The sequence below is a fragment of the Dermacentor variabilis genome, chromosome 5 (genome assembly GCF_050947875.1).
Source record: "Dermacentor variabilis isolate Ectoservices chromosome 5, ASM5094787v1, whole genome shotgun sequence".
Lineage (NCBI taxonomy): Eukaryota > Metazoa > Arthropoda > Arachnida > Ixodida > Ixodidae > Dermacentor > Dermacentor variabilis.
In genome coordinates, this window is record NC_134572.1 from 11,833,618 (window position 1) to 11,852,325 (window position 18,708).

Below are 18,708 nucleotides of genomic sequence, written 5' to 3' on the forward strand. Positions count from 1 at the left end.
TGGCAGCGAACATTGTGACGTGTTTTATTTTTTTATTGTCTTGTGCGGATTTCTGCCGCAGTTCCGGGAGTAGATCCCAGAACTGGGAATGAGTCGAGGCTAAACTGGCCTCCAAAAAACATGCAATTAAAAAAGAAATGCTTTTTTAGGGGTTTGCTAATAGTATCACAATTTTCTAATACAAATACTTAAGCTTCACATATTGAATCGAATGTCGAGTAACGATATGCACATGCACTTATTAGCAAGTTACATTAATTTGATGTGTTGGAACATTACAATTACATTGTCACTGTTACTAAATTAGACTAGCAAGCCATTATACTAAAGAAATTGTGCATTTTGCTCATGTTAACTTAGAAAATTGAGTAATTCCTACTAGCTGCCCTTGCTAACCTGCACCTTAATATACCGCATCAAATGCCTGCAAACTCGCAGGCATTTGACCCTGTGCCAGTCGTCACTCATCGCACTTGCTTTCAACCAATGAACTCAAAATTAAAGGTGGCTCTGACAAAAAAAAAAGAAGAAAAGAAAAGCATCCTTGCTGTCTGCAGACCCTTGCCCCTCGCTGCTGAGGCTGGCTTTCCCACACAGTTTAGACGTTTAGCGGATAAGTGCACTTTACAAGTGAACTTTAGCAAGGAGCATCAAATTATCATAAAATTCGTTACACTATCGCAACAATGTTCTTAGATTCGATAAAACCAAGTGCTAAGAACCATATTTGCTCCTGCACAGCCAGCAGCATATTCGATTTGATTGGTATATTCGTATCGAACCGAATATTTGAACATTTTTGAACATCTATTTTTCAAATCGACGGTGGTGAGCTTGAAATTCACTTCCTCCAGTGCACAAATCTGCAGGCTTGGAGTGATGCTTGACACCAGCAAAAGATACCGAGAGCGAGTGGGGCTGTACTAATCCAGGTACAACCAAATTAAGAACGCCCACTAAGCTTCAACAAACACTCCCTCACCAGAACAGGAATTGGCCTCCCTGGTGCAGTGTTCGGCAACTATCTCCCGAATGATTCCTACAATCAACCCACGGCCCTCAGTCAACAGCAGCTGCGGAGCACCTGACCAAGGCGGCAGTCAGACCTGTAACGCAGCAGAGGGTGCTAAGAATCTCTTGGTCCAGACAGGACACCAGTGGAAACTGACACTGTCAACCTTCAATTGCCAAACTCTGTCAAGTGAGGCTAGCTTAGCAGGACTCTTTCAGAAACTATCAGACATTGTTTGGGATATCATCAGCCTTAGTGAGATTAGAACTGGAGAAGCTTATACATTGCTGAATAACGGACATGTTTTCTGCTATAGAGGTCTGCCAGATAAGAAGCAGTACGAGGTGGAATTCCTAATCCATAAGGACATAGTGGGCAACATTGACAAATTCTAGAGCATTAATGAGAGGGTAGTTGTAGTCGTAATCAAATTTAGTAAGAGGTATAGATTAAAGGAAGTACAAGCCTACGCTCCAACATCCACTCACGATGATGATGAAGTAGAGCAGTTTTATGAAGATGTTGAATTAGCGATGAGAAAAGTGCAAACTCGGTATACTGTAGTAATGGGTGACTTCACTTTAAAAGCGGGGCAAAGGCAGGCTGGTGAACAAGCAGCTGGCAACTACAGTGATTCTAGGAGTGCTAAAGGAAGAGGTACTGGTAGAATTTGCAGAAAGGAATAAGCTTCGAATAATGAAACCTTTTTCAGGAAGCGTAACAACAGGAAGTGGACCTGGAAAAGCCCTAATGGTGAAACAAGAAATGAAATTGATTTCATACTTTCTGCTGATCCCAGCATAGTGCATGATGTAGAAGTGATAGGTAGGGTAAAGTGCAGTGATCATAGGTTAGTGAGGGCTAGGATTCACCTCAATCTGAGGAGAGAAAGAGTAAAATTGGTTAAGAAGAAACTGGTCAACCTAGAGGCAGTAAGGAAAAAAGCAGACAAATTCAGGCTTGTACTTGCGAACACATATGCAGCCCTAGAATAGAGAGCTGAAGATGACATAGAGGTAATGAATGAAACCGTAACTAGGCTGGCTTCAGAGGCAGCAGTTGAAGTGGGAGGCAAGGCACCAAGGCAACCAGTAGGTAAGCTCTCCCAAGTAACAAAGGACCTAATAAAGAAACCACAAAGAATGAAAATGTCTAACTGAAGAGATAAGATAGAATTCGCGGAAGTTTCAACAAGGCGAAAATAAGCCATATTTGATATTATAACGTGAGAAAGACTGAAGAAGCCGTAAAAAATAGACGCAGCCTGAGATCACTCGGAAGGAAACTTGGCATAGAACAAACCAAGATGTATGCACTGAAAGATAAGCAGGCTAATATCATCAGCACTCTCGAAGATAGTAAAAGCAGCGGAAGAATTCTATACTGACCTGTGCAGTACCCAGAGGAGTCAGGATACCTCAATTAGAAACAGTAATGAACAGGATACAGAAACTCATCCTCTAACTAGCAATGAGATCAGAAGGGCCTTGGAAGACATGAAACGAGGAAGATCGGCAGGAGAAGATGGAATAACAGTCGACCTAATCAAAGATGGAGGAGACATAATGCTTGTAAAACTGGCGGCTCTTTGTACGAAGTGTCTATTGACTGCAAGGGTCCCAAGGGAAAACGGGAAGAATGCAGACATACTAATCCACAAAAAGGGAGACGTTAAAGAATTGAAAAATTATAGGCCCATTAGCCTACTCTCAGTATTATATATAATATTTACCAAAATAATGTCCAATAGTATAAGGGCAACACTGGACTTTTGTCAACCAAGGGAACAGGCTGGCTTCAGGAAGGGATACTCCACAATGGATCACATCAATGTCATTAATCAGGTTATCGAGAAATCTGCATAGTACAATAAGCCCCTCTATATGGCTTTCTAGGTTACGAAAAGGCATTTGATTCAGTAGAGATACCAGCAGTCATAGAGGCATTACGTAATCAAGGAGTACAGAACGTTTACGTAAATACCTTGGAAAATGTCTACAGAAGTTACACAGCTACCTTAATTCTACACAAGAAAAGCAGGAAGATGCCTATAAAGAAAGGGGTCAGACAGAGAGACATAATCTCTCCAATGCTATTCACTGTGTGCTTGGAAGAAGTATTCAAGCTATTAAACTGGGAAGGCTTGGGAGTAAGGATCGACGGTGAAGACCAGGCCCGGCGAGCCGCGATCGCCAGTGGAGCCCTGTCAGAGGGAACCACCCAGGAATAAACCATGCAACAGTTTCTGCAATAATAAAGTTCCTCCTCCTCCTCCTCCGCCTTAGCAACCTTTGATTTGCCAATGACATTAGAGAGTTTTAGAATAGGGGCCCCAATAGTTTGGGACCCCAAAGAGTTTTGCGGCTGTTAGCGTTGGGGCACGTAGGAGTGAAGAGTTTTAGAATAGGGTTTTACGTTTGCGGATAGCGTCTTGCGCTGACAGCGCCACTACGGTGTCAAAGAAAAGCTATTAGAAATAATTAAATAAAATATACCATTTTATGATGGGAATAATAATTTTGACTTTCGTGTATTCACATTTAATTACAATTTAGAGGTTATTCTGTAAGCAGCAAACAATTAGTTGCGCTTAGTTTTGAGCAAACCAACTTTACGTGCCTTCACCAGCCAAGCTTAGCCGTGTTAGGCCTACGAGCCATACTATCCACGATCGAATTCAAAATCAGTGGCGTCTAATGAGTCAATCTTCATAACACACACTAGTTGAGAGAAAGCGATAACCGCAGTCACTTCTCCTAGCTTGCAAACTTCACGCGTTACCGCGAATTGAACCCAGTTTGGTGCTACGTTAGAGCCGTCGCTTCGATGGGTGCCGCCATGTTTGTCGACGCAAAACATTTGGGGCCGCTATTTGGGCTCCCGCTAAATTGGTGAAATAACGTTCCCAACGCAAAACCCAAACACAGTTTGCATCTTGCGCATGCGCAGTGGCTTTGACGCTATTTCTTTGGGGACCCAAAACATTTGGGACCCCTATTCTAAAACTCTCTATTGTTCTATTCAGCAACAATGCAGACGAATAACAACCAATTATTGAGGACCTTAACAGAGAGAGTGTGAGAGTGGGGTTAAAGATTAATATGCAGAAGACGAAGATAATGATGAATAGCTGGGCAAGGGAACAAGAGTTCAAGATCGCCAGTCAGCCTCTAGAGTCTGTGAAGGAGTACGTGTAACTAGGTCAATTAATCACAGGGAACCCTGATTATGAGAAGGAAATTCATAGAAGAATAAAAATGGGTTGGCTCGCACACGGCAGACATTGTGAGCTCCTGAGTGGAAGCTTACCATTATCATTGAAAAGGAAGGTGTAGAATCAGTGCATTTTACCAGTGCTAGCATATGGGGCAGAGGCTTGGAGACTGAAAAGAAGCTTGAGAACAAGTTAAGGACCGCACAAGAGCGATGGAATGAAGATTGCTAGGCATAACATTAAGAGACAGAAAGAAAGCAGTTTGGATCAGAGAGCAAAAGGGTATAGCCAATATTCTAATTGACATTAAGAGAAAAAAAAAATGGAGCTGGGCAGGTCATATAATGCGCCGGTGAGATAGCTGTTGGACCATTAGGGTTACAGAATGGGTACCAAGAGAAGGGAAACGCACTCGAGGATGGCAGAAGACAAGGTGGAGTGATGAAATTAGGAAATTCATGTGCGCTAGTTGGAATTGGTTGGCGCAGGACAGGGGTAATTGGAGATCGCAGGGAGAGGCCTTTGTCCTGCAGTAGACATAAAACAGGCTGATGATGATGATGATGGTGGTGGTGGTGGTGGTGGTGGTGGTGGTGGTGGTGGTGGTGGTGGTGATTTTTCAAGTCGAATTCGAATATGAATTTTCTTCTTTCCTTTTTTTATTTCTTTATTTCTTAATTTTTTTATTTGCGGGCTTGAGTGTCACGGACCCCCATTTAAGAACCATTGGTATAAGGGTAGCACTTAATTTTGGGGGGGGGTGGAGGGGGAGGTAGGGGGGGGGCTAATTTGGTGCGGTGCAGCCCACGCAGGAGTAAAAATGACTTAAATGGTAAAATATAAAAATAATGAGCCAATAACCAAGAAAATATTTCGATATACCTGGCATCGCACTGCTGTACTGGTGCTAAGATTTTGGCGCAAAATTATAAGTAAGGGAAGCATGACTTTTGTTTTTTAGATTAGTAGTCAACCCTTTTATGTTTACTGAATGAAAATATAGTTTTTAAAGAGCACTGTAAAGTGACATAGTGTTGCACTTAAGTGTTCCTTTAACTCAAATTTAGGGTTGCGGCTGTTACACTGGTGCAACCTTTCACATGTACGTGCAGTAGAATCTTAATTGAAACCATAATGACTACATAGAAACAGTTTGCATAGTCCCATTTGGTTAGATTACAAGGGTGACCTGTCTACATCTGTGACAGGGTGAGGGATAACCTCTTCTTTGAATAGCAAGTATGGTGATCTTTGTTGCATGCTTGAGGTCTAAAAATATTGCTTTCGCCAGTATAAGAAAGAAAGCAAGTGGCAGGTAGTGCAGTAATGGAGTTGAGGACTCGGCTTATAGTAAATGTAAATATCACGAGGGAGGGGGGTGAGGGGTTTGGTGAGTGTTTATGCAAGCATAAATAGAAGATGCCTAGCACATGTACCAGGCTCGATGTGCATTGATGCTGACACACGTTGAGATTTTGATAATGGGCACTTTTGTTCTTTACTTAGGTGGGCTTGTTGCTGGACATCTGAAGAGGGCCAAGCTAGGCCAAGCAAGCTGCCTGCCAGGTCCACTGTGCATATTTGTTTGGAATTGTCCAGCTCATTTGGCTGTGCTGTGACCAGTCCCTTTATGAGCCATACACCACTTCTGATATTGCTCATACTCTTTAAAAGAACTTTGGCTCCTACCACATTGCAAGAAGTGTTGAAGTGAAAAGTTTGTGCCTGTAGCTGCCTATGGCTGACAAAAAGCAGCTGGTTCTGGACCCCCTCTGCATATTCACTGGGACTGGGATTCAGAGTGCAGTAATCATTGGTGCATCTGAAGAAGAGCAAAGTTGCAATAACTTGGGCCTTAAGAGGAAGCTTTAGCTCAGGTGCTCCTATCTAAATACATGTAAAAGGAGAATTCGTTTTTCTTGGCAACCACTGCACCAAATTCGACGAGGTTTGTTGTATTTAAAAGAACAACTTAAAATCTAGTGACTGTTGGCTTCAAATTTTTAAGTTAGGTCGCCAATTTTTTATTGAAAATTGGTAAAAATAGAAAATTTTCAAAAAACGAAACCATCAAGTTTACAACTCTGTAACTCAACAACAAAAAATTATAATACAATTCTGTGAATTACAACTAATAGTACATATAAAGCGTACCAAATTGATATGTTACACGTGAATATAAAAAAATTTAATAATATGGAAATACAGCTTTTGCAGAACCCTTGTAACTGACATTACAAATTCACGTAAAATGTAACATGACATATCGAATTTGTCCGCTTTGAATGCTCTAATGGATGCCGTTTACAGAACCGCGATATCCGTTCTTGATGCTGCGCAATTAATTTGTAAACTTCGTGCTTCTATTTTTTTCAAACGGTCGAATACTTGAAAATATCTTTAACATAATTCAAGCCCTAAATTGAAATTCCGCTTCCAACAGTCACTAGAATTTAGCTTTCTCTCTCAAATGCAACGAATTTCATTAAGATCGGTCCAGGGGTTATCTCAGAAAAGCTTTTTTGCGTTTTACATGTATTTGAATAGACCGCGTTGGAGTTGGGCCTTCCTCTTAAGGCAGACTTAAAACACTATCTTGGGATAGGTTCACCACTGAGTACACTGGAAAGTTGTCTCGGTGTGCATGCCTTTACTGCTGTTCTAACACCTTTTGAGAAGCATCAAGTTGCTTGGTCGGGATTGTGACACCCACTGACACATGCTTTACTGTGAAGGCGGAACATACCTAAGATAGCTTGACGTGTCAGAAGGCTGCAAACGATTTCAACCCAGTTCTGTGTTTCTATACAGATGAAAATGTCCACAAAATAGAAAAGTAAAAGGGAGAATGTGTAGAAGCAGGCTATAAGCATAGGTGAACACCCTCTTCCAATGCACTCGCATGTCTTTGACATCATACTGTTGCCCAGATGGTGCATGCACCAGGCAATGGCGGTGATTGGGCAGCCCAAGCAAACGTCTCCAATAGTGTAGAGAAAGACTCTTTTCAGTTTCTATGAATCATGGACCTGAGACATTGTACAAAGGAGGTTTCTCCACCAGTCACTCTCTTGTAATTTAAGTGCCATTATTTCTTTTTTCTTTCTTTTGAAGCAGCAGTGCTGCATCTTGAGATCGTCAGCACTGCACTCATGTGATTTGCTGTAATCATCCTTCCGCAAGATTTTTTCCTATCATTTATGAAGCAGTGTAGTTGCCCTCCCATTGAGAGGTCACATGACCTAGGTTAAGTCATGCTCATTTGAGTGCTGTTCTCAAAGTGGGCCCAGAGGTCCACTCAAAACAGCTATCTGTGGTTAGCTCACTGGTGAGCTTTCACTTTGTGTTAATCATTCAGTACGGTGAAGCAAGCAAATCCATGCCCTAAGCAACTATGCATCTCAATGTTTTGTTGATAGCTCTGCTCAGCATTATAGCTTATAATTGTTCCTCAGCATGGGTGCTGATTGACACGTGGTTTCTGAAACACTTCTCCCAGCATCCCAGTTGCTTGTAGGCTTTGGTTTGCATAGGGTAAAAGGCACTGCATTCTGCTGGCTGATATTGTTACCATCATCTATCATATGGTGCTATTATTTTCTGTTGCAATCTTATGGTACAGCTTTGCATCCACTAAGCTAGCTGTGGTACTCAAGCATGGAAATTTGTCTGCTAGGATCCCATGCTCATCTTGTATGTACAAAATCATTTTTGATTCTATAGTGGGATACATATTGTTCCAACAAGACCGATGCCTATGATATGGCTCACTTGCTCTTCAGAGCAGACCACAGGCTCATGTGCACCACTGGAGTTGCACAAAGTCTGTAATGTACAGCTTTAGCACAGCGTCGCACATATGCATCCAAAACAGCTATGGCATGCTACTCATATCTTCAAAGAGGCTTTAGCAAACCGTTCTACATCTCCAAAGCATTGACAACGGTCGAATTTTGCAGCACTGTCTGGTAGGCTGGAATCGAAGCACTTACAGCAGCACTGATGTCTTTTTAAGCATAGCAGTGCAATACTGGACAACGTGTCTCTTGAAAATAACAACAAAAAATTGTTGACATTTATTTCTTGAAGTGATTAGGCCAAATGAAAGCTTATTTTATCGTTTGCTTGTTGCACATGCAATGAAGAGGAAATGGTAAAGGTTATGTGGAAGAAAGGGGATGCCCTGTATGGCGCAATGTCTTCATGCTAGCTATGCAATCCACCCAAAGTTTGTCATACTAAATCCAAAAGATGACATGCATAAGTAACTTGCGAAGAACTGCATTGTGTTCTGCACTGCACAATTTGGACATGCTATTTGATAAGGTATCCAAGGGCATTGCATATGCTCTTGTAAAACTGTCTGTATAGTGCAGAGTAATTTGCTTGAAGTGATTCTAATACAACACTTTCATGAATTGACAAATTACTTTAAAGATTGTACAGTATGATGGAGGGTGGTGCCTAACAGCATCAACAGTTGGCCCTCACATCTTCACTGGTGCTTTGATGCCTCATCTCCTTACTGTGTCTGCAACTGACATGAGAGCCATGGATTGCTGATCATTTATGTAGCCACATTGTCACACTGTATACTTTTTATCATTCCACGCTACTGTATGATCTCCATTTTTCTTGTGCATCATAGATTTGTGCTTCTGTTTCTCTGTGTTTACATTCATTGCTTGAGAAAATTTAACTTGTTGCTCAGTTAGTTAGTTGTTTTAGTTATTTGTTGGCATGAACTGTGCACAGTCATAGCACTTGGCCAAACGTTTGTGGCTATGTGTAGTAAACAAGCAGATGTGTTTAAGAAGGTGATATTCTGTGGCAGGAAGGACCACATTGAGCTAGCAGAGAGTTATGGAATTTGCTGTTGTATGTGGAAGAGAGGCCATTAATCATATCATGCCGAATATGCCAGCTCTTATCGTATCACCGATGCTAAACAGCATTGCGCTTTGTCAGTACTTGAGAATGAGACCAGCTCGTGATGCTGAGCATTGCTGGCTTCGCTTCAGCCGCAGTGTATATAGATGCCCACAATAAGTGAAAGAAGTTCGGTGCCACGGCAGGAAGTGTTACCTTCCTCCAACTCTAAAACAAGCACCTTTATGCTACAGGAAAAATGCTAGTCTAACACGTCTGAAGTGTATGTAGATTTGCACATAAACAGCAGGAAGTATGAAGCATGTGGATTGTCATCCTGATATACATAGTTCTGTGTACAGTAAACACTCCATGCCTTCAGGGGTGCTACAGTTGAACCCGTTAATAATGAACTTGGCGCCCGCCTTGTTTGCTTAGTGGCTATGGTGTTGGGCTGCTAAGCACGAGATCGCAGGACCGAATGCCGGCCACGGCAGCAACATTTTGCTGGTGGCAAAATGCGAAAACACCTGTGTACTTAGATTTAGGTGCACATTAAAGAACCCCAAGTGGTCCAAATTTCCTGAGCCTCCCACTACGGCATGCCCCATAATCAGAAAGTGGCTTTGGCACATAAAACCCCATAATCTAATTTGAATTTTAATTAACTCAATAATTCCACGAAAAGTGGTCTTTGTATCAGCAGTTTGTGATACAGTCGAACCCACTCATAACAATATTCAGGTGCCATGAAAATTCCATTGTTATAACTGATAATTGTTATAACTGGGTTGCATGAAAAAATCAAAATAGGGTGATGGCAGAGCTGTTGTGAGGAAATTATAATGGCAGGGAGGCCAGTTCCCCTCCCCACCATCTTCCTCCATCCAGCTGCTGATTGTGTTCACTCGTTTGACTCCTTCCTGGGCGCTCTGATCACGTGTAACAAGCCGCGGCTCTCAGCGTTAAGGAATGTGCCGGCACTGCTGTAACAACCGCAAAGAGGTTTCATGGGTGGCAAGCGATATGCAAGTACCGCCGAGGCATCGCTTTGGTGGCTTAAAAAGGGGCCTTTTAAATATTGCGAGAAATCCAGGAGAAACGCTGATGGGGGATCACCACAAGCATCTCGACACGTACTTCTCACTGACTTGCACGAGAAAACCCCCAAGTCCCTGAGCCTTGCATGCTTTACGTGAAGCTTGCCAACATCCTTCTCCAAGGCATCCAGGTGCTCCTTGTAGTGCAGCGGAAGGTTCCTCGCGATAACAAAACCCCGGAGTGATGGAATCATCTGCCGGGCCTCCTGTGAGGACAACGTTGAGGCAGCGTGCCCTACCGCGTCATTGCTGCCGTCATCGCCGTCGCTATCTGATGCAAGCACAGTCGCGCCGATCGCCTCATCGGTTAGAAGTACTTAGTTTCCAAATCTACAGCCGTGCGCTTTCTTTTCACCGCCAACGTCGCGCATTGCCAATGATCAGTGGGCGGATCAGCCATCTTCAGTTTCGGCGACGAGAAACTGTATGGCCAGGAAAGATTTCGACGCAAACGACGAAGACCAACGCGAGCTATTAAACATTTGCAGAACTGCACTGAATGAGGAGACAGCAAGCAACATGCAAGCAACCTGCGAGCAGCGCAGTTGGCGCGGTCCATTCATGTTTCAGAGGGTGGGGCGGCGTAGAGCTGTGGGTGTAACCAAGCTGTGTGCACAGCCCATTCCTGTTTGGAAGGGGGAAGGGTGACTGGAGAGAGGCACGCGGAGATGGCTAGAAAATGAGTGCACAGTGGCTGTTTCATGCAAGGGCTCGAATTTCTTGTTTTATTTTTATTTTTTTCAAGGTTTTGCATTTCACTACCGTTCGGTTCAGACACCTAGCAGACAAACTTTGTCGTTATAACCAATAATGTGGCATCAGGGCATTGTAGTAAGCGGGTTATTTCACCATGGAAAACATACAGAAGTTGATGGTGCAGCAGCTTCCCATTGTTATAATCGATATATTGTTAAAACCGGTATCATTATAAGTGGTTTCGACTGTATCTGGACTCGCCCTTCAAAATGCACAAAAATTAAAGACACTGCAGCTGGCGTTGGCAGTTACGATTCAAGACCACGTTGGTCCGAAAATTGAATTTTCACTGCTTTCATTTTTGTTCCTGACACTTCTATGCATCTAATTGCAAATTTCCTTTAAAAGCATTAAACATTAAAGAATGAAAAGCCTCTCTGAAACGGTGCCCAGACAGTTCCGATCACCTGTCATTTAGAAACTACGAGTGCATCCACTTCATTATTTGTCCGAGAGCTTGTGATATATGTTACTAACAGTGCGACATTAGTGGATTCTGAATACGATAGAGTAGCATTCTAGTTGGCTGGAAGAGGAAACTACTGTGGCATACGAGCATTTTGCAAAAGTCTTGCTGCCATGGCTGCAGCATCGGCTACACTTACGTAGTGCGCCGCAAAGTTACGTTTTTTCCTTTTTCTTTTCACTTTGTATAAAAAAGTGCAAAGTTCTAAAGGTAGAACACCATCGTGAACCATTATCAGCAACAACGTAAGCAAATGGTAGACAAACCATAATCGCCAACACTTTGCGTGGCAGTGGCCTGTCGAGCCGTGTTCATGCTGACTCTGGTCGCCTGAGTATCATGCCCAGTTTGGTCGTACTTCCGTGCTTCGGAACCTCACATGCATCCTTCTTTTACAGCTACAGGGTTTGAAATGTTAGTTGTGATAGCACAGCGCCTTACTTTTCAAAATGTTCATTATACCTGGATGCAGTATTTCATTTTCCATTCTTCTTTCCTTGTCATCTATCATGCCAAATGATAAATCACAGTGATAACAGCTGCATAACAGTAGTTGAGCCAACAATAAGGCCTAAAGAATGTATAGTGGAATTGCTCATTACAGAATATGGCTCCCAGGTTTTTTTTTTTTTTTTTTTTTGCACCCTAATCAAGCAGGATGCCATAAAAGTGTTGCCTTAAGTTTTTAACTGCCACAACCATCTTAATCATAATGTTAAGAGAAAGACTTCAGCTTGAGATCTCAGCTGTGCATTTATTAAGTGTACAAATGCTCTCATGTTGCTGTTGCAGTGCTTTGGCTTCAGTTTGGCCCTCCAGAAAAATAAACAGTTCAATTGTTCAGATGCCAAGTGTCAGTATGAAACCTAAGCTCCAAGGAGTGCTGAAAGTGTCAAATGAAAGCCAGAAATGTTTAATGTTGCATTATTTCAATGATTTTAAAAGCATTAAATTACATGTTATGTCAGCTTGTTCTCTTTTCTATATCTACATAACTTTGCTTTTAGAACAGTTCAACATAGAATGTAAAGCCCTGAGGCAGAGCTTTATTGTACGCCTACACTTTCTATGAAGTCTTCCATTGGGTGAAATCATATTTTGCTTCAGTCACTGCAGGTTTTATATGTCACTAAAGCTTAGCCTTAGTTGGGCAATATTTTTATGCTTGAGGGTGCTCATCTTCACTGATCTGTGTGAAGCAGTGCGAATATTTTGCTTTTATTGTTGTTTCTATGTAATGCATTAGTGTTTAGAAAGATGTGGGCTTTTTCTGTAGTGCCTATTTACTTACTGTACTTACTGAATTTTTGCACTTCACTAGATGTAATGCCTTGCTGTTGCCACTGCTGTTGAAGTTTTAATGTGCTTGCATGGACCTGCATGCATTCAGTTTTGTGTAACACTTCACTGTAATGAAACTGGCTGTATAAACTCTATCATAGTTTCCAGCGGAAAGTGCTGCACTGTACATTGAAATTCTCCCATTAAAAGGCCCCTCACCAGGTCTGGCCCTTTTGAGTTGACAAGCGTAGAGCGTACAATGCATGCTAGCAATCGTGTTTGCAAAGAATTACGTCGCTATGCACCATGGAAATTTTGAAATTTCGATCCGAACGCCGCTTTCCCTTCCTCTCGCAGCGACCACGCTCCAAGCCGGACGGTGACATAGTCGCCCTACGTAGTCGGGTCCGCACTGTGAAGTCGCTCATGGTGACACGTGACTGAGAATTATCCAAGGCAACATCTGTTATTTGTGTGATCTGTTGCTTGAATTGACAAAGTGAAATTTAGAGAAATAATAGAGAGGTTAAAGCTTGTCTGGTATTCGGGTAAACGCAGGCGGACGGGGCCCTTGGGGCGGAGGCGTAAACGGGAGCAGCCTGCATAGTGAAGCCACCTGGTGGCACAGAGCTCAAAGAGAAAAACAGCTAGTATTGACTTAACCAAGCGTATTCTACTTCGCTGCTGGCATAAATGTTCGGCACTGGTGCAGTTGCGTTGCTGCCGAAAATTTACACCAGCAGTGAAGTAGAATACACTTGGTTAAGGCAATACTAGCTGATTTTGTCTCTTTGAGGTCTGTGCCACCAAGTGGCTGCACCATGCAGGTTGCTCCCGTTTACGCCTCCGTCCCAACTTCCCCATCCGCCTGCGTTTACCCGAATACCGGACAAGCTAAACCTCTCTAATAAAACACACAAACGGAATGTCTGCATGTTTATTGTTTTACTTCGCACCGCAGCAAGAGAGATGTACTTCTGCTTGTTCCCATGGTCCTGCAGTCACGTGCGCAGGTACCGAAACTATGCCATTTTCTACCGTGTTCCAACCTATCTTGCGCTGCGCGATACAAGACATCACAACAGCTTGCGCGCGACACCGTCAGCGGAAAGCGCAGCACCAGAAAAAAAAAAAAAAGTGAGGACAAAAAAAAAATTAAGGCAGGGCCCGTGACGTAGATGTCACGCGATCCTCGAGGTCCGGTATGGTAGAACACGGGGAAGGAATTTTGCTTGCAGAGGCTAGTCGGTGCAAGTGGAGACGAGTGTCTCACTATGCAGTAGAGCTCGCCTTGTGAAATGGGTTCGCGGCACTGAAATATTCATATCTCGGCTATTACCGAGCCGATATGAAAAAATTTTGTGGCAGAACACTCCCTAGAGAACACGTAACAAATTCCAGTGTATAACCAAAATTTCCTATGGGGCCTGGTGAGGGGCCCTTTAAAGGGATGCTAGAGGTGTACATTTACTCAGGCTGGACTGGTAGGTTCTTCTGGCGTACTTCTCTTCACATTTCTTAATTAAAGGGATACTAAAGGCAAATATCAAGTCATCATGGACTGTTAAAATACCATTCCAGAAACCTTGCAGAAGTTGTTTCGTGCCAAGAAAAGACTTAGTTTAAGAGAAAATTGCATCTGAAGGGTCCGCTTACCTTTAATGCAATTTAATGAATTTATTGATCTTTGCCACAATTTCAATCTGACTCAGCTAATACTAGAACCCACTTGCGTAACACAAAACAGTGCAAACATTTTGTACCTCCTTCTAACTAATGTACCAGATAGCATTCAGCCCATTGTGTGCCTCCCTGAGATTAGCGACCGCAAAGTCGTTCATGCTAGCTTTGAGCTCACCCCGATCTGGCGCCGAAAATACAACAAGACTATTCGTCTTTATGACAAAGGAAATTATGTGACGATAAATAATGAACTTCATGTATTTTATGAAGTTTTTGCCCCTAGTTTTTATCCTCAAAGCATTCAAGAAAATTAGTCATTGTTCAAAAATAAACTTGACTGTCTAATCAACAAATTTATTCCCGAGTTAAGTTTTTGTGTTTCACAAAAGCCCTGATTTAATAACACACTGAATCGTTTGAAAAATAAGAATAAACGTCTTTACCCTTTGGCCAGGACTCAAGGGAATGGGTGACGCATGGGCGAAATACCGGGAGGCTGAAAAAATATATCTGATTGGAATTCGTGATGCCAAGCGTATGTTTTTTTCATTTGGACCTACCTAATATGTTTACCAGTAACCCCCAAAAATTCTGGCAAATCGTAAACCTGCATCACGCACCCAAGATAACCCTGGCAGATGAAACAGGCACATTCATCACTGACGCTGAGTGTGCTGCCTTATTCAACGCCACTTTTTGATGCATTTTTACTAATGAAACAGAAATGTCACTTCCTACGCCATCTTCAAAGATCGAGCATGCTATGATACCACTTGCATTCCAACCATCGGGTATATCATTACTAATCCAAAACCTAAAGCATTCATCCGCTTGTGGCGTTGATAATATTAACTCGAAAGTTCTTAAGAACACTAGATCATAAACCTGCATCACGCACCCAAGATAACCCTGACAGATGAAACAGGCACAGTCATCACTGACGCTGAGTGTGCTGCCTTATTTAGCACCACTTTTTCATGTGTTTTTACGAATGAAACAAACGTCACTTCCTACGCCATCTTCAAAGATCGAGCATGCAATGATACCACTTGCATTCCAACCATCGGGTATATCATTACTAATCCAAAACCTAAAACATTCATCCGCTTGTGGCGTTGATAATATTAACTTTTCTTAAGAACACTAGTGATGTTTGTGGCAAATTTCTGTCTCCTTTTCATCTGGACAGCTACCAGACGACTGAAAAACTGGAAAGGTCATTCCAGTCTTCAAATGAGGTAACAAAGATTCAGCCTTTAATTACCGTCCCATTTCTCTTACTAGCATGCCCTGCAAGCTCATGGAACACGTCATCTACACACACATTATGAGCATCCTCAAATCAAGCAACTTTTTCCATTCTTCACAACACGGCTTTCGAAAAGGTTTCTCGTGTCAAACGCAACTGGCTATCTTTGTGCATGTTTTCATACTAATCTCGACTTTAACCAACAGACCGATGCCATATTTTTTAGATTTTGCAAAAGCATTCGACAAGGTTCCGCATAAATGTTTACTACTAAAGCTTTCCTATTTGAATATCTCACCCGCTATCTTAAGATGGATCGAAGAATTCTTGACTAATCGCTACTGTTTGTTGCTTTTAACGATCTCAATTTCCCTACCCTACGTGTAACATCCAGCGTTCCCCAGGGGTCGATACTAGGCCCGCTCCTATTTTTAATTTTCATTAATGATTTACCGACCAAAGTATCTTCTAATATACGAATGTTCACCGACAACTGCGCGATTTATCGCGCTGTTACTAATACCGCTGACGAAGAAATGCTTCAGGACGACATTAACAGCATTAAGGAATGATGCAATGATTGGTTAACGGAACTTAATCCTGATTAAGTCCGTCTTTCTACTGCCGGCATCATTTGCTTGATTTCCCATACGCAATAGCCAATATCCCTGTACAGTCTGTCCTATCATATAAATAGGTGTCACCCTGTCTAATGATTTGTCCTGGGCCCTGCACATTACTAATGTAATTTCGTCTGCTAATAAAAGGCTTGGCTTCTTGTGTCATCATCTCCACTATGCCCCTCAACACGTGAGATTACTAGCATACAAAACTTTTGTCGTATCGAAGTTAGAATACGCATCACCCATTTGGAACACACACCATGCCTACCTTATTAATGTGCTTGAATCACTTCAAAACAGAGCAGCTCGATTTATTCACTCTTCATATTCATACATCAGTCTATCGTCCTTGAAAGTGGAATCAGGTTTATTACAACTTTCACTCTGTCACTGTATTGCCAGCCTTTGCTTATTTCACACACGGTTCACTATGCTGCACATCCTATATCATCCCACCAGCCCGCATATCTCACCGCACCAGTCATCCATTTCAATTTTCCCGGCCACATGCCCGCACTGTCACTTTTGCTGTTTTATTTTTTTCCCGTGTTGCAGCCAACTGGAATAACCTATCCAACGACATCGCTGTATTACATCCTCATCCACTTTTGCGGAAATTATTACAAATCACTTTTCATTGTATTGATTGCTATAAGTCATCTGAATGTTTGTTCCCACCTCTTATGTAACACCCTTTGCGGGTATTTAAGGTAATGAAATGAAATTAAATTCAAACTGCCTACCCCCGATTGAGGAGTGATAATGTTGCATACACCATCGCCACCCTTTACTGCTGTCGGGTAGTAAAATGGCACCTGACAGATGGCGCTATGCATTTTAAACAAAGCACAAACACGTCATGGAAAAACAGCCAAGACGAAGCACTAGATTCGCTGCTGCAGCTGTTCTTCGTAAAGTGGCGTGGATTGTTCTAGTATCCTGTGACATCACATGGGCATGGAATTCTCTGCTACTTGCAGTTTGTGTGAGTTTTGAGAGCTAGCAAGACTAGTGCAGCACTACTTAACAATAAAACAACTGAAATACGAAAGAGGGGGTGGTGCAGAGTCAAGCAAAAATGAAACCTTTTGACAGCCCACATCATTGTCAAGGGTAACGTCAATGAGTTGTTCTTTCTAAAAATGGGATTGAACTGGACAAGTAGCATTTTATTCCTTCTTATAATGCAATGCAACTACATATCTTGTTGCATTGACAAGTGACAGAATTCGTACTAGTGAAAGAATTATAATGAGAAGTGCCTATGTCATCGGGCTAGTACCTGAATGTCATGGAGGAGCCTCAACCCGTGCCTGGCATCTATCTCAATTTCTCGATTACTAAAGCTCTGTTCGCAATGTTAGCAATGCCTTAAACATTCTTGAGCATTACTTTACTAATATTTGCCTTTAGTGTCTGTTTAAGATGAAGGCGAAGACTAATCCACTTCCATTTCTCGATCTAACATATGCAAGCTATGACAGCAATGAGGTTTTTGTTATGATGCCCCCTCTGCCTACTAGTCTCTTTTTAAGCCTGCATAGGACAATGAATGCAAAATTACAGCCATATAACGAAACACATTATGTTTTGAGCTGCCTGTGTTGTACAACAGTTGCTAAAACCAAGAGCACAAAAACAACATAAACACAGAGACAAAGATGAACACCACAGTACTCTTCCTGTTTGCCAATGCAGAAGGAAAGCGACCGCACATGGCATGGAACACACTGACACACAGGTGGATGGGGAAAGACTGAAAAGAACCCAATATACGAAAAATGAAGTTTCCAAAACTAGATGCTCTTAGGGAGAGCGCTGTGGTGTTCATCCCTGTCCCTATGTCTACATTATTTTTTCATTCTTGGTTTCAGCAATGAAATATATACTGACAAGCCCAAGCATCCACTCTTATATATTAGGTGCTTTATATGTTCATTGGTGTTTGCCATGAATGAATAAGACTGTGTTGCCTGCTGGGCACTTCGACGCTGACGTAAGGTTCATTTGTATGCAGCTGTGATTGCAAGTGCAGATTTACTTCAGTGCTGTTGTTTTTTATCTGAATAAATCGATGATGTATGGCTTGGAATAGTTTCAAGCAGTTATGTCACTTCAAATGGCAACACGAGCCCGAGTGTTTTTTCAGACAGTCAAGTGTAGCTCGAATGACATAGGATATTAAAATCTGCTAGAGCTAAAGGAAGCAGTAAGATCACTATTCACAAACTAGCAGCACGAAAACTCGGTCAGTGTCCCTTTCTAATGTGTGGGGTCTCGCATGTGCCCTTGGGACAAAGGAACGACAACACAGTAGGGAAAACAATCGAAAGAGCATTTATTGCACATTTCATATACTAATGCCTGCTAGCCGAATTGCTATCCACAGAACATGCTGATGGGCGCGCGACAAATCTAGAAAGTCCGACTCGCGAAGACTGGATATCGAGCGAAT

At 42.3% G+C, this 18,708-nt stretch overlaps 1 protein-coding gene across 6 annotated transcripts in view; it reads left to right on the plus strand.

The window, feature by feature from the left end:
- The window catches only part of LOC142582248 (NF-kappa-B inhibitor delta-like), a 61,344-nt gene extending 42,965 nt beyond the window's left edge, over positions 1–18,379 (plus strand). For 2 of the 6 annotated variants that reach the window (XM_075691717.1, XM_075691719.1), the window contains 2 exons: positions 5,733–5,792; positions 13,056–18,379. In XM_075691717.1, coding sequence (XP_075547832.1) covers positions 5,733–5,756 — 24 coding nt within the window. In that variant the 3' untranslated portion in view covers positions 5,757–5,792; positions 13,056–18,379. Of the gene's footprint in view, positions 1–5,732 lie in introns of all 6 variants that reach the window. The other 4 variants (XM_075691713.1, XM_075691714.1, XM_075691716.1 and 1 more) reach the window with 2 other exon arrangements.
- Positions 18,380–18,708: the final 329 nt, after the last annotated feature.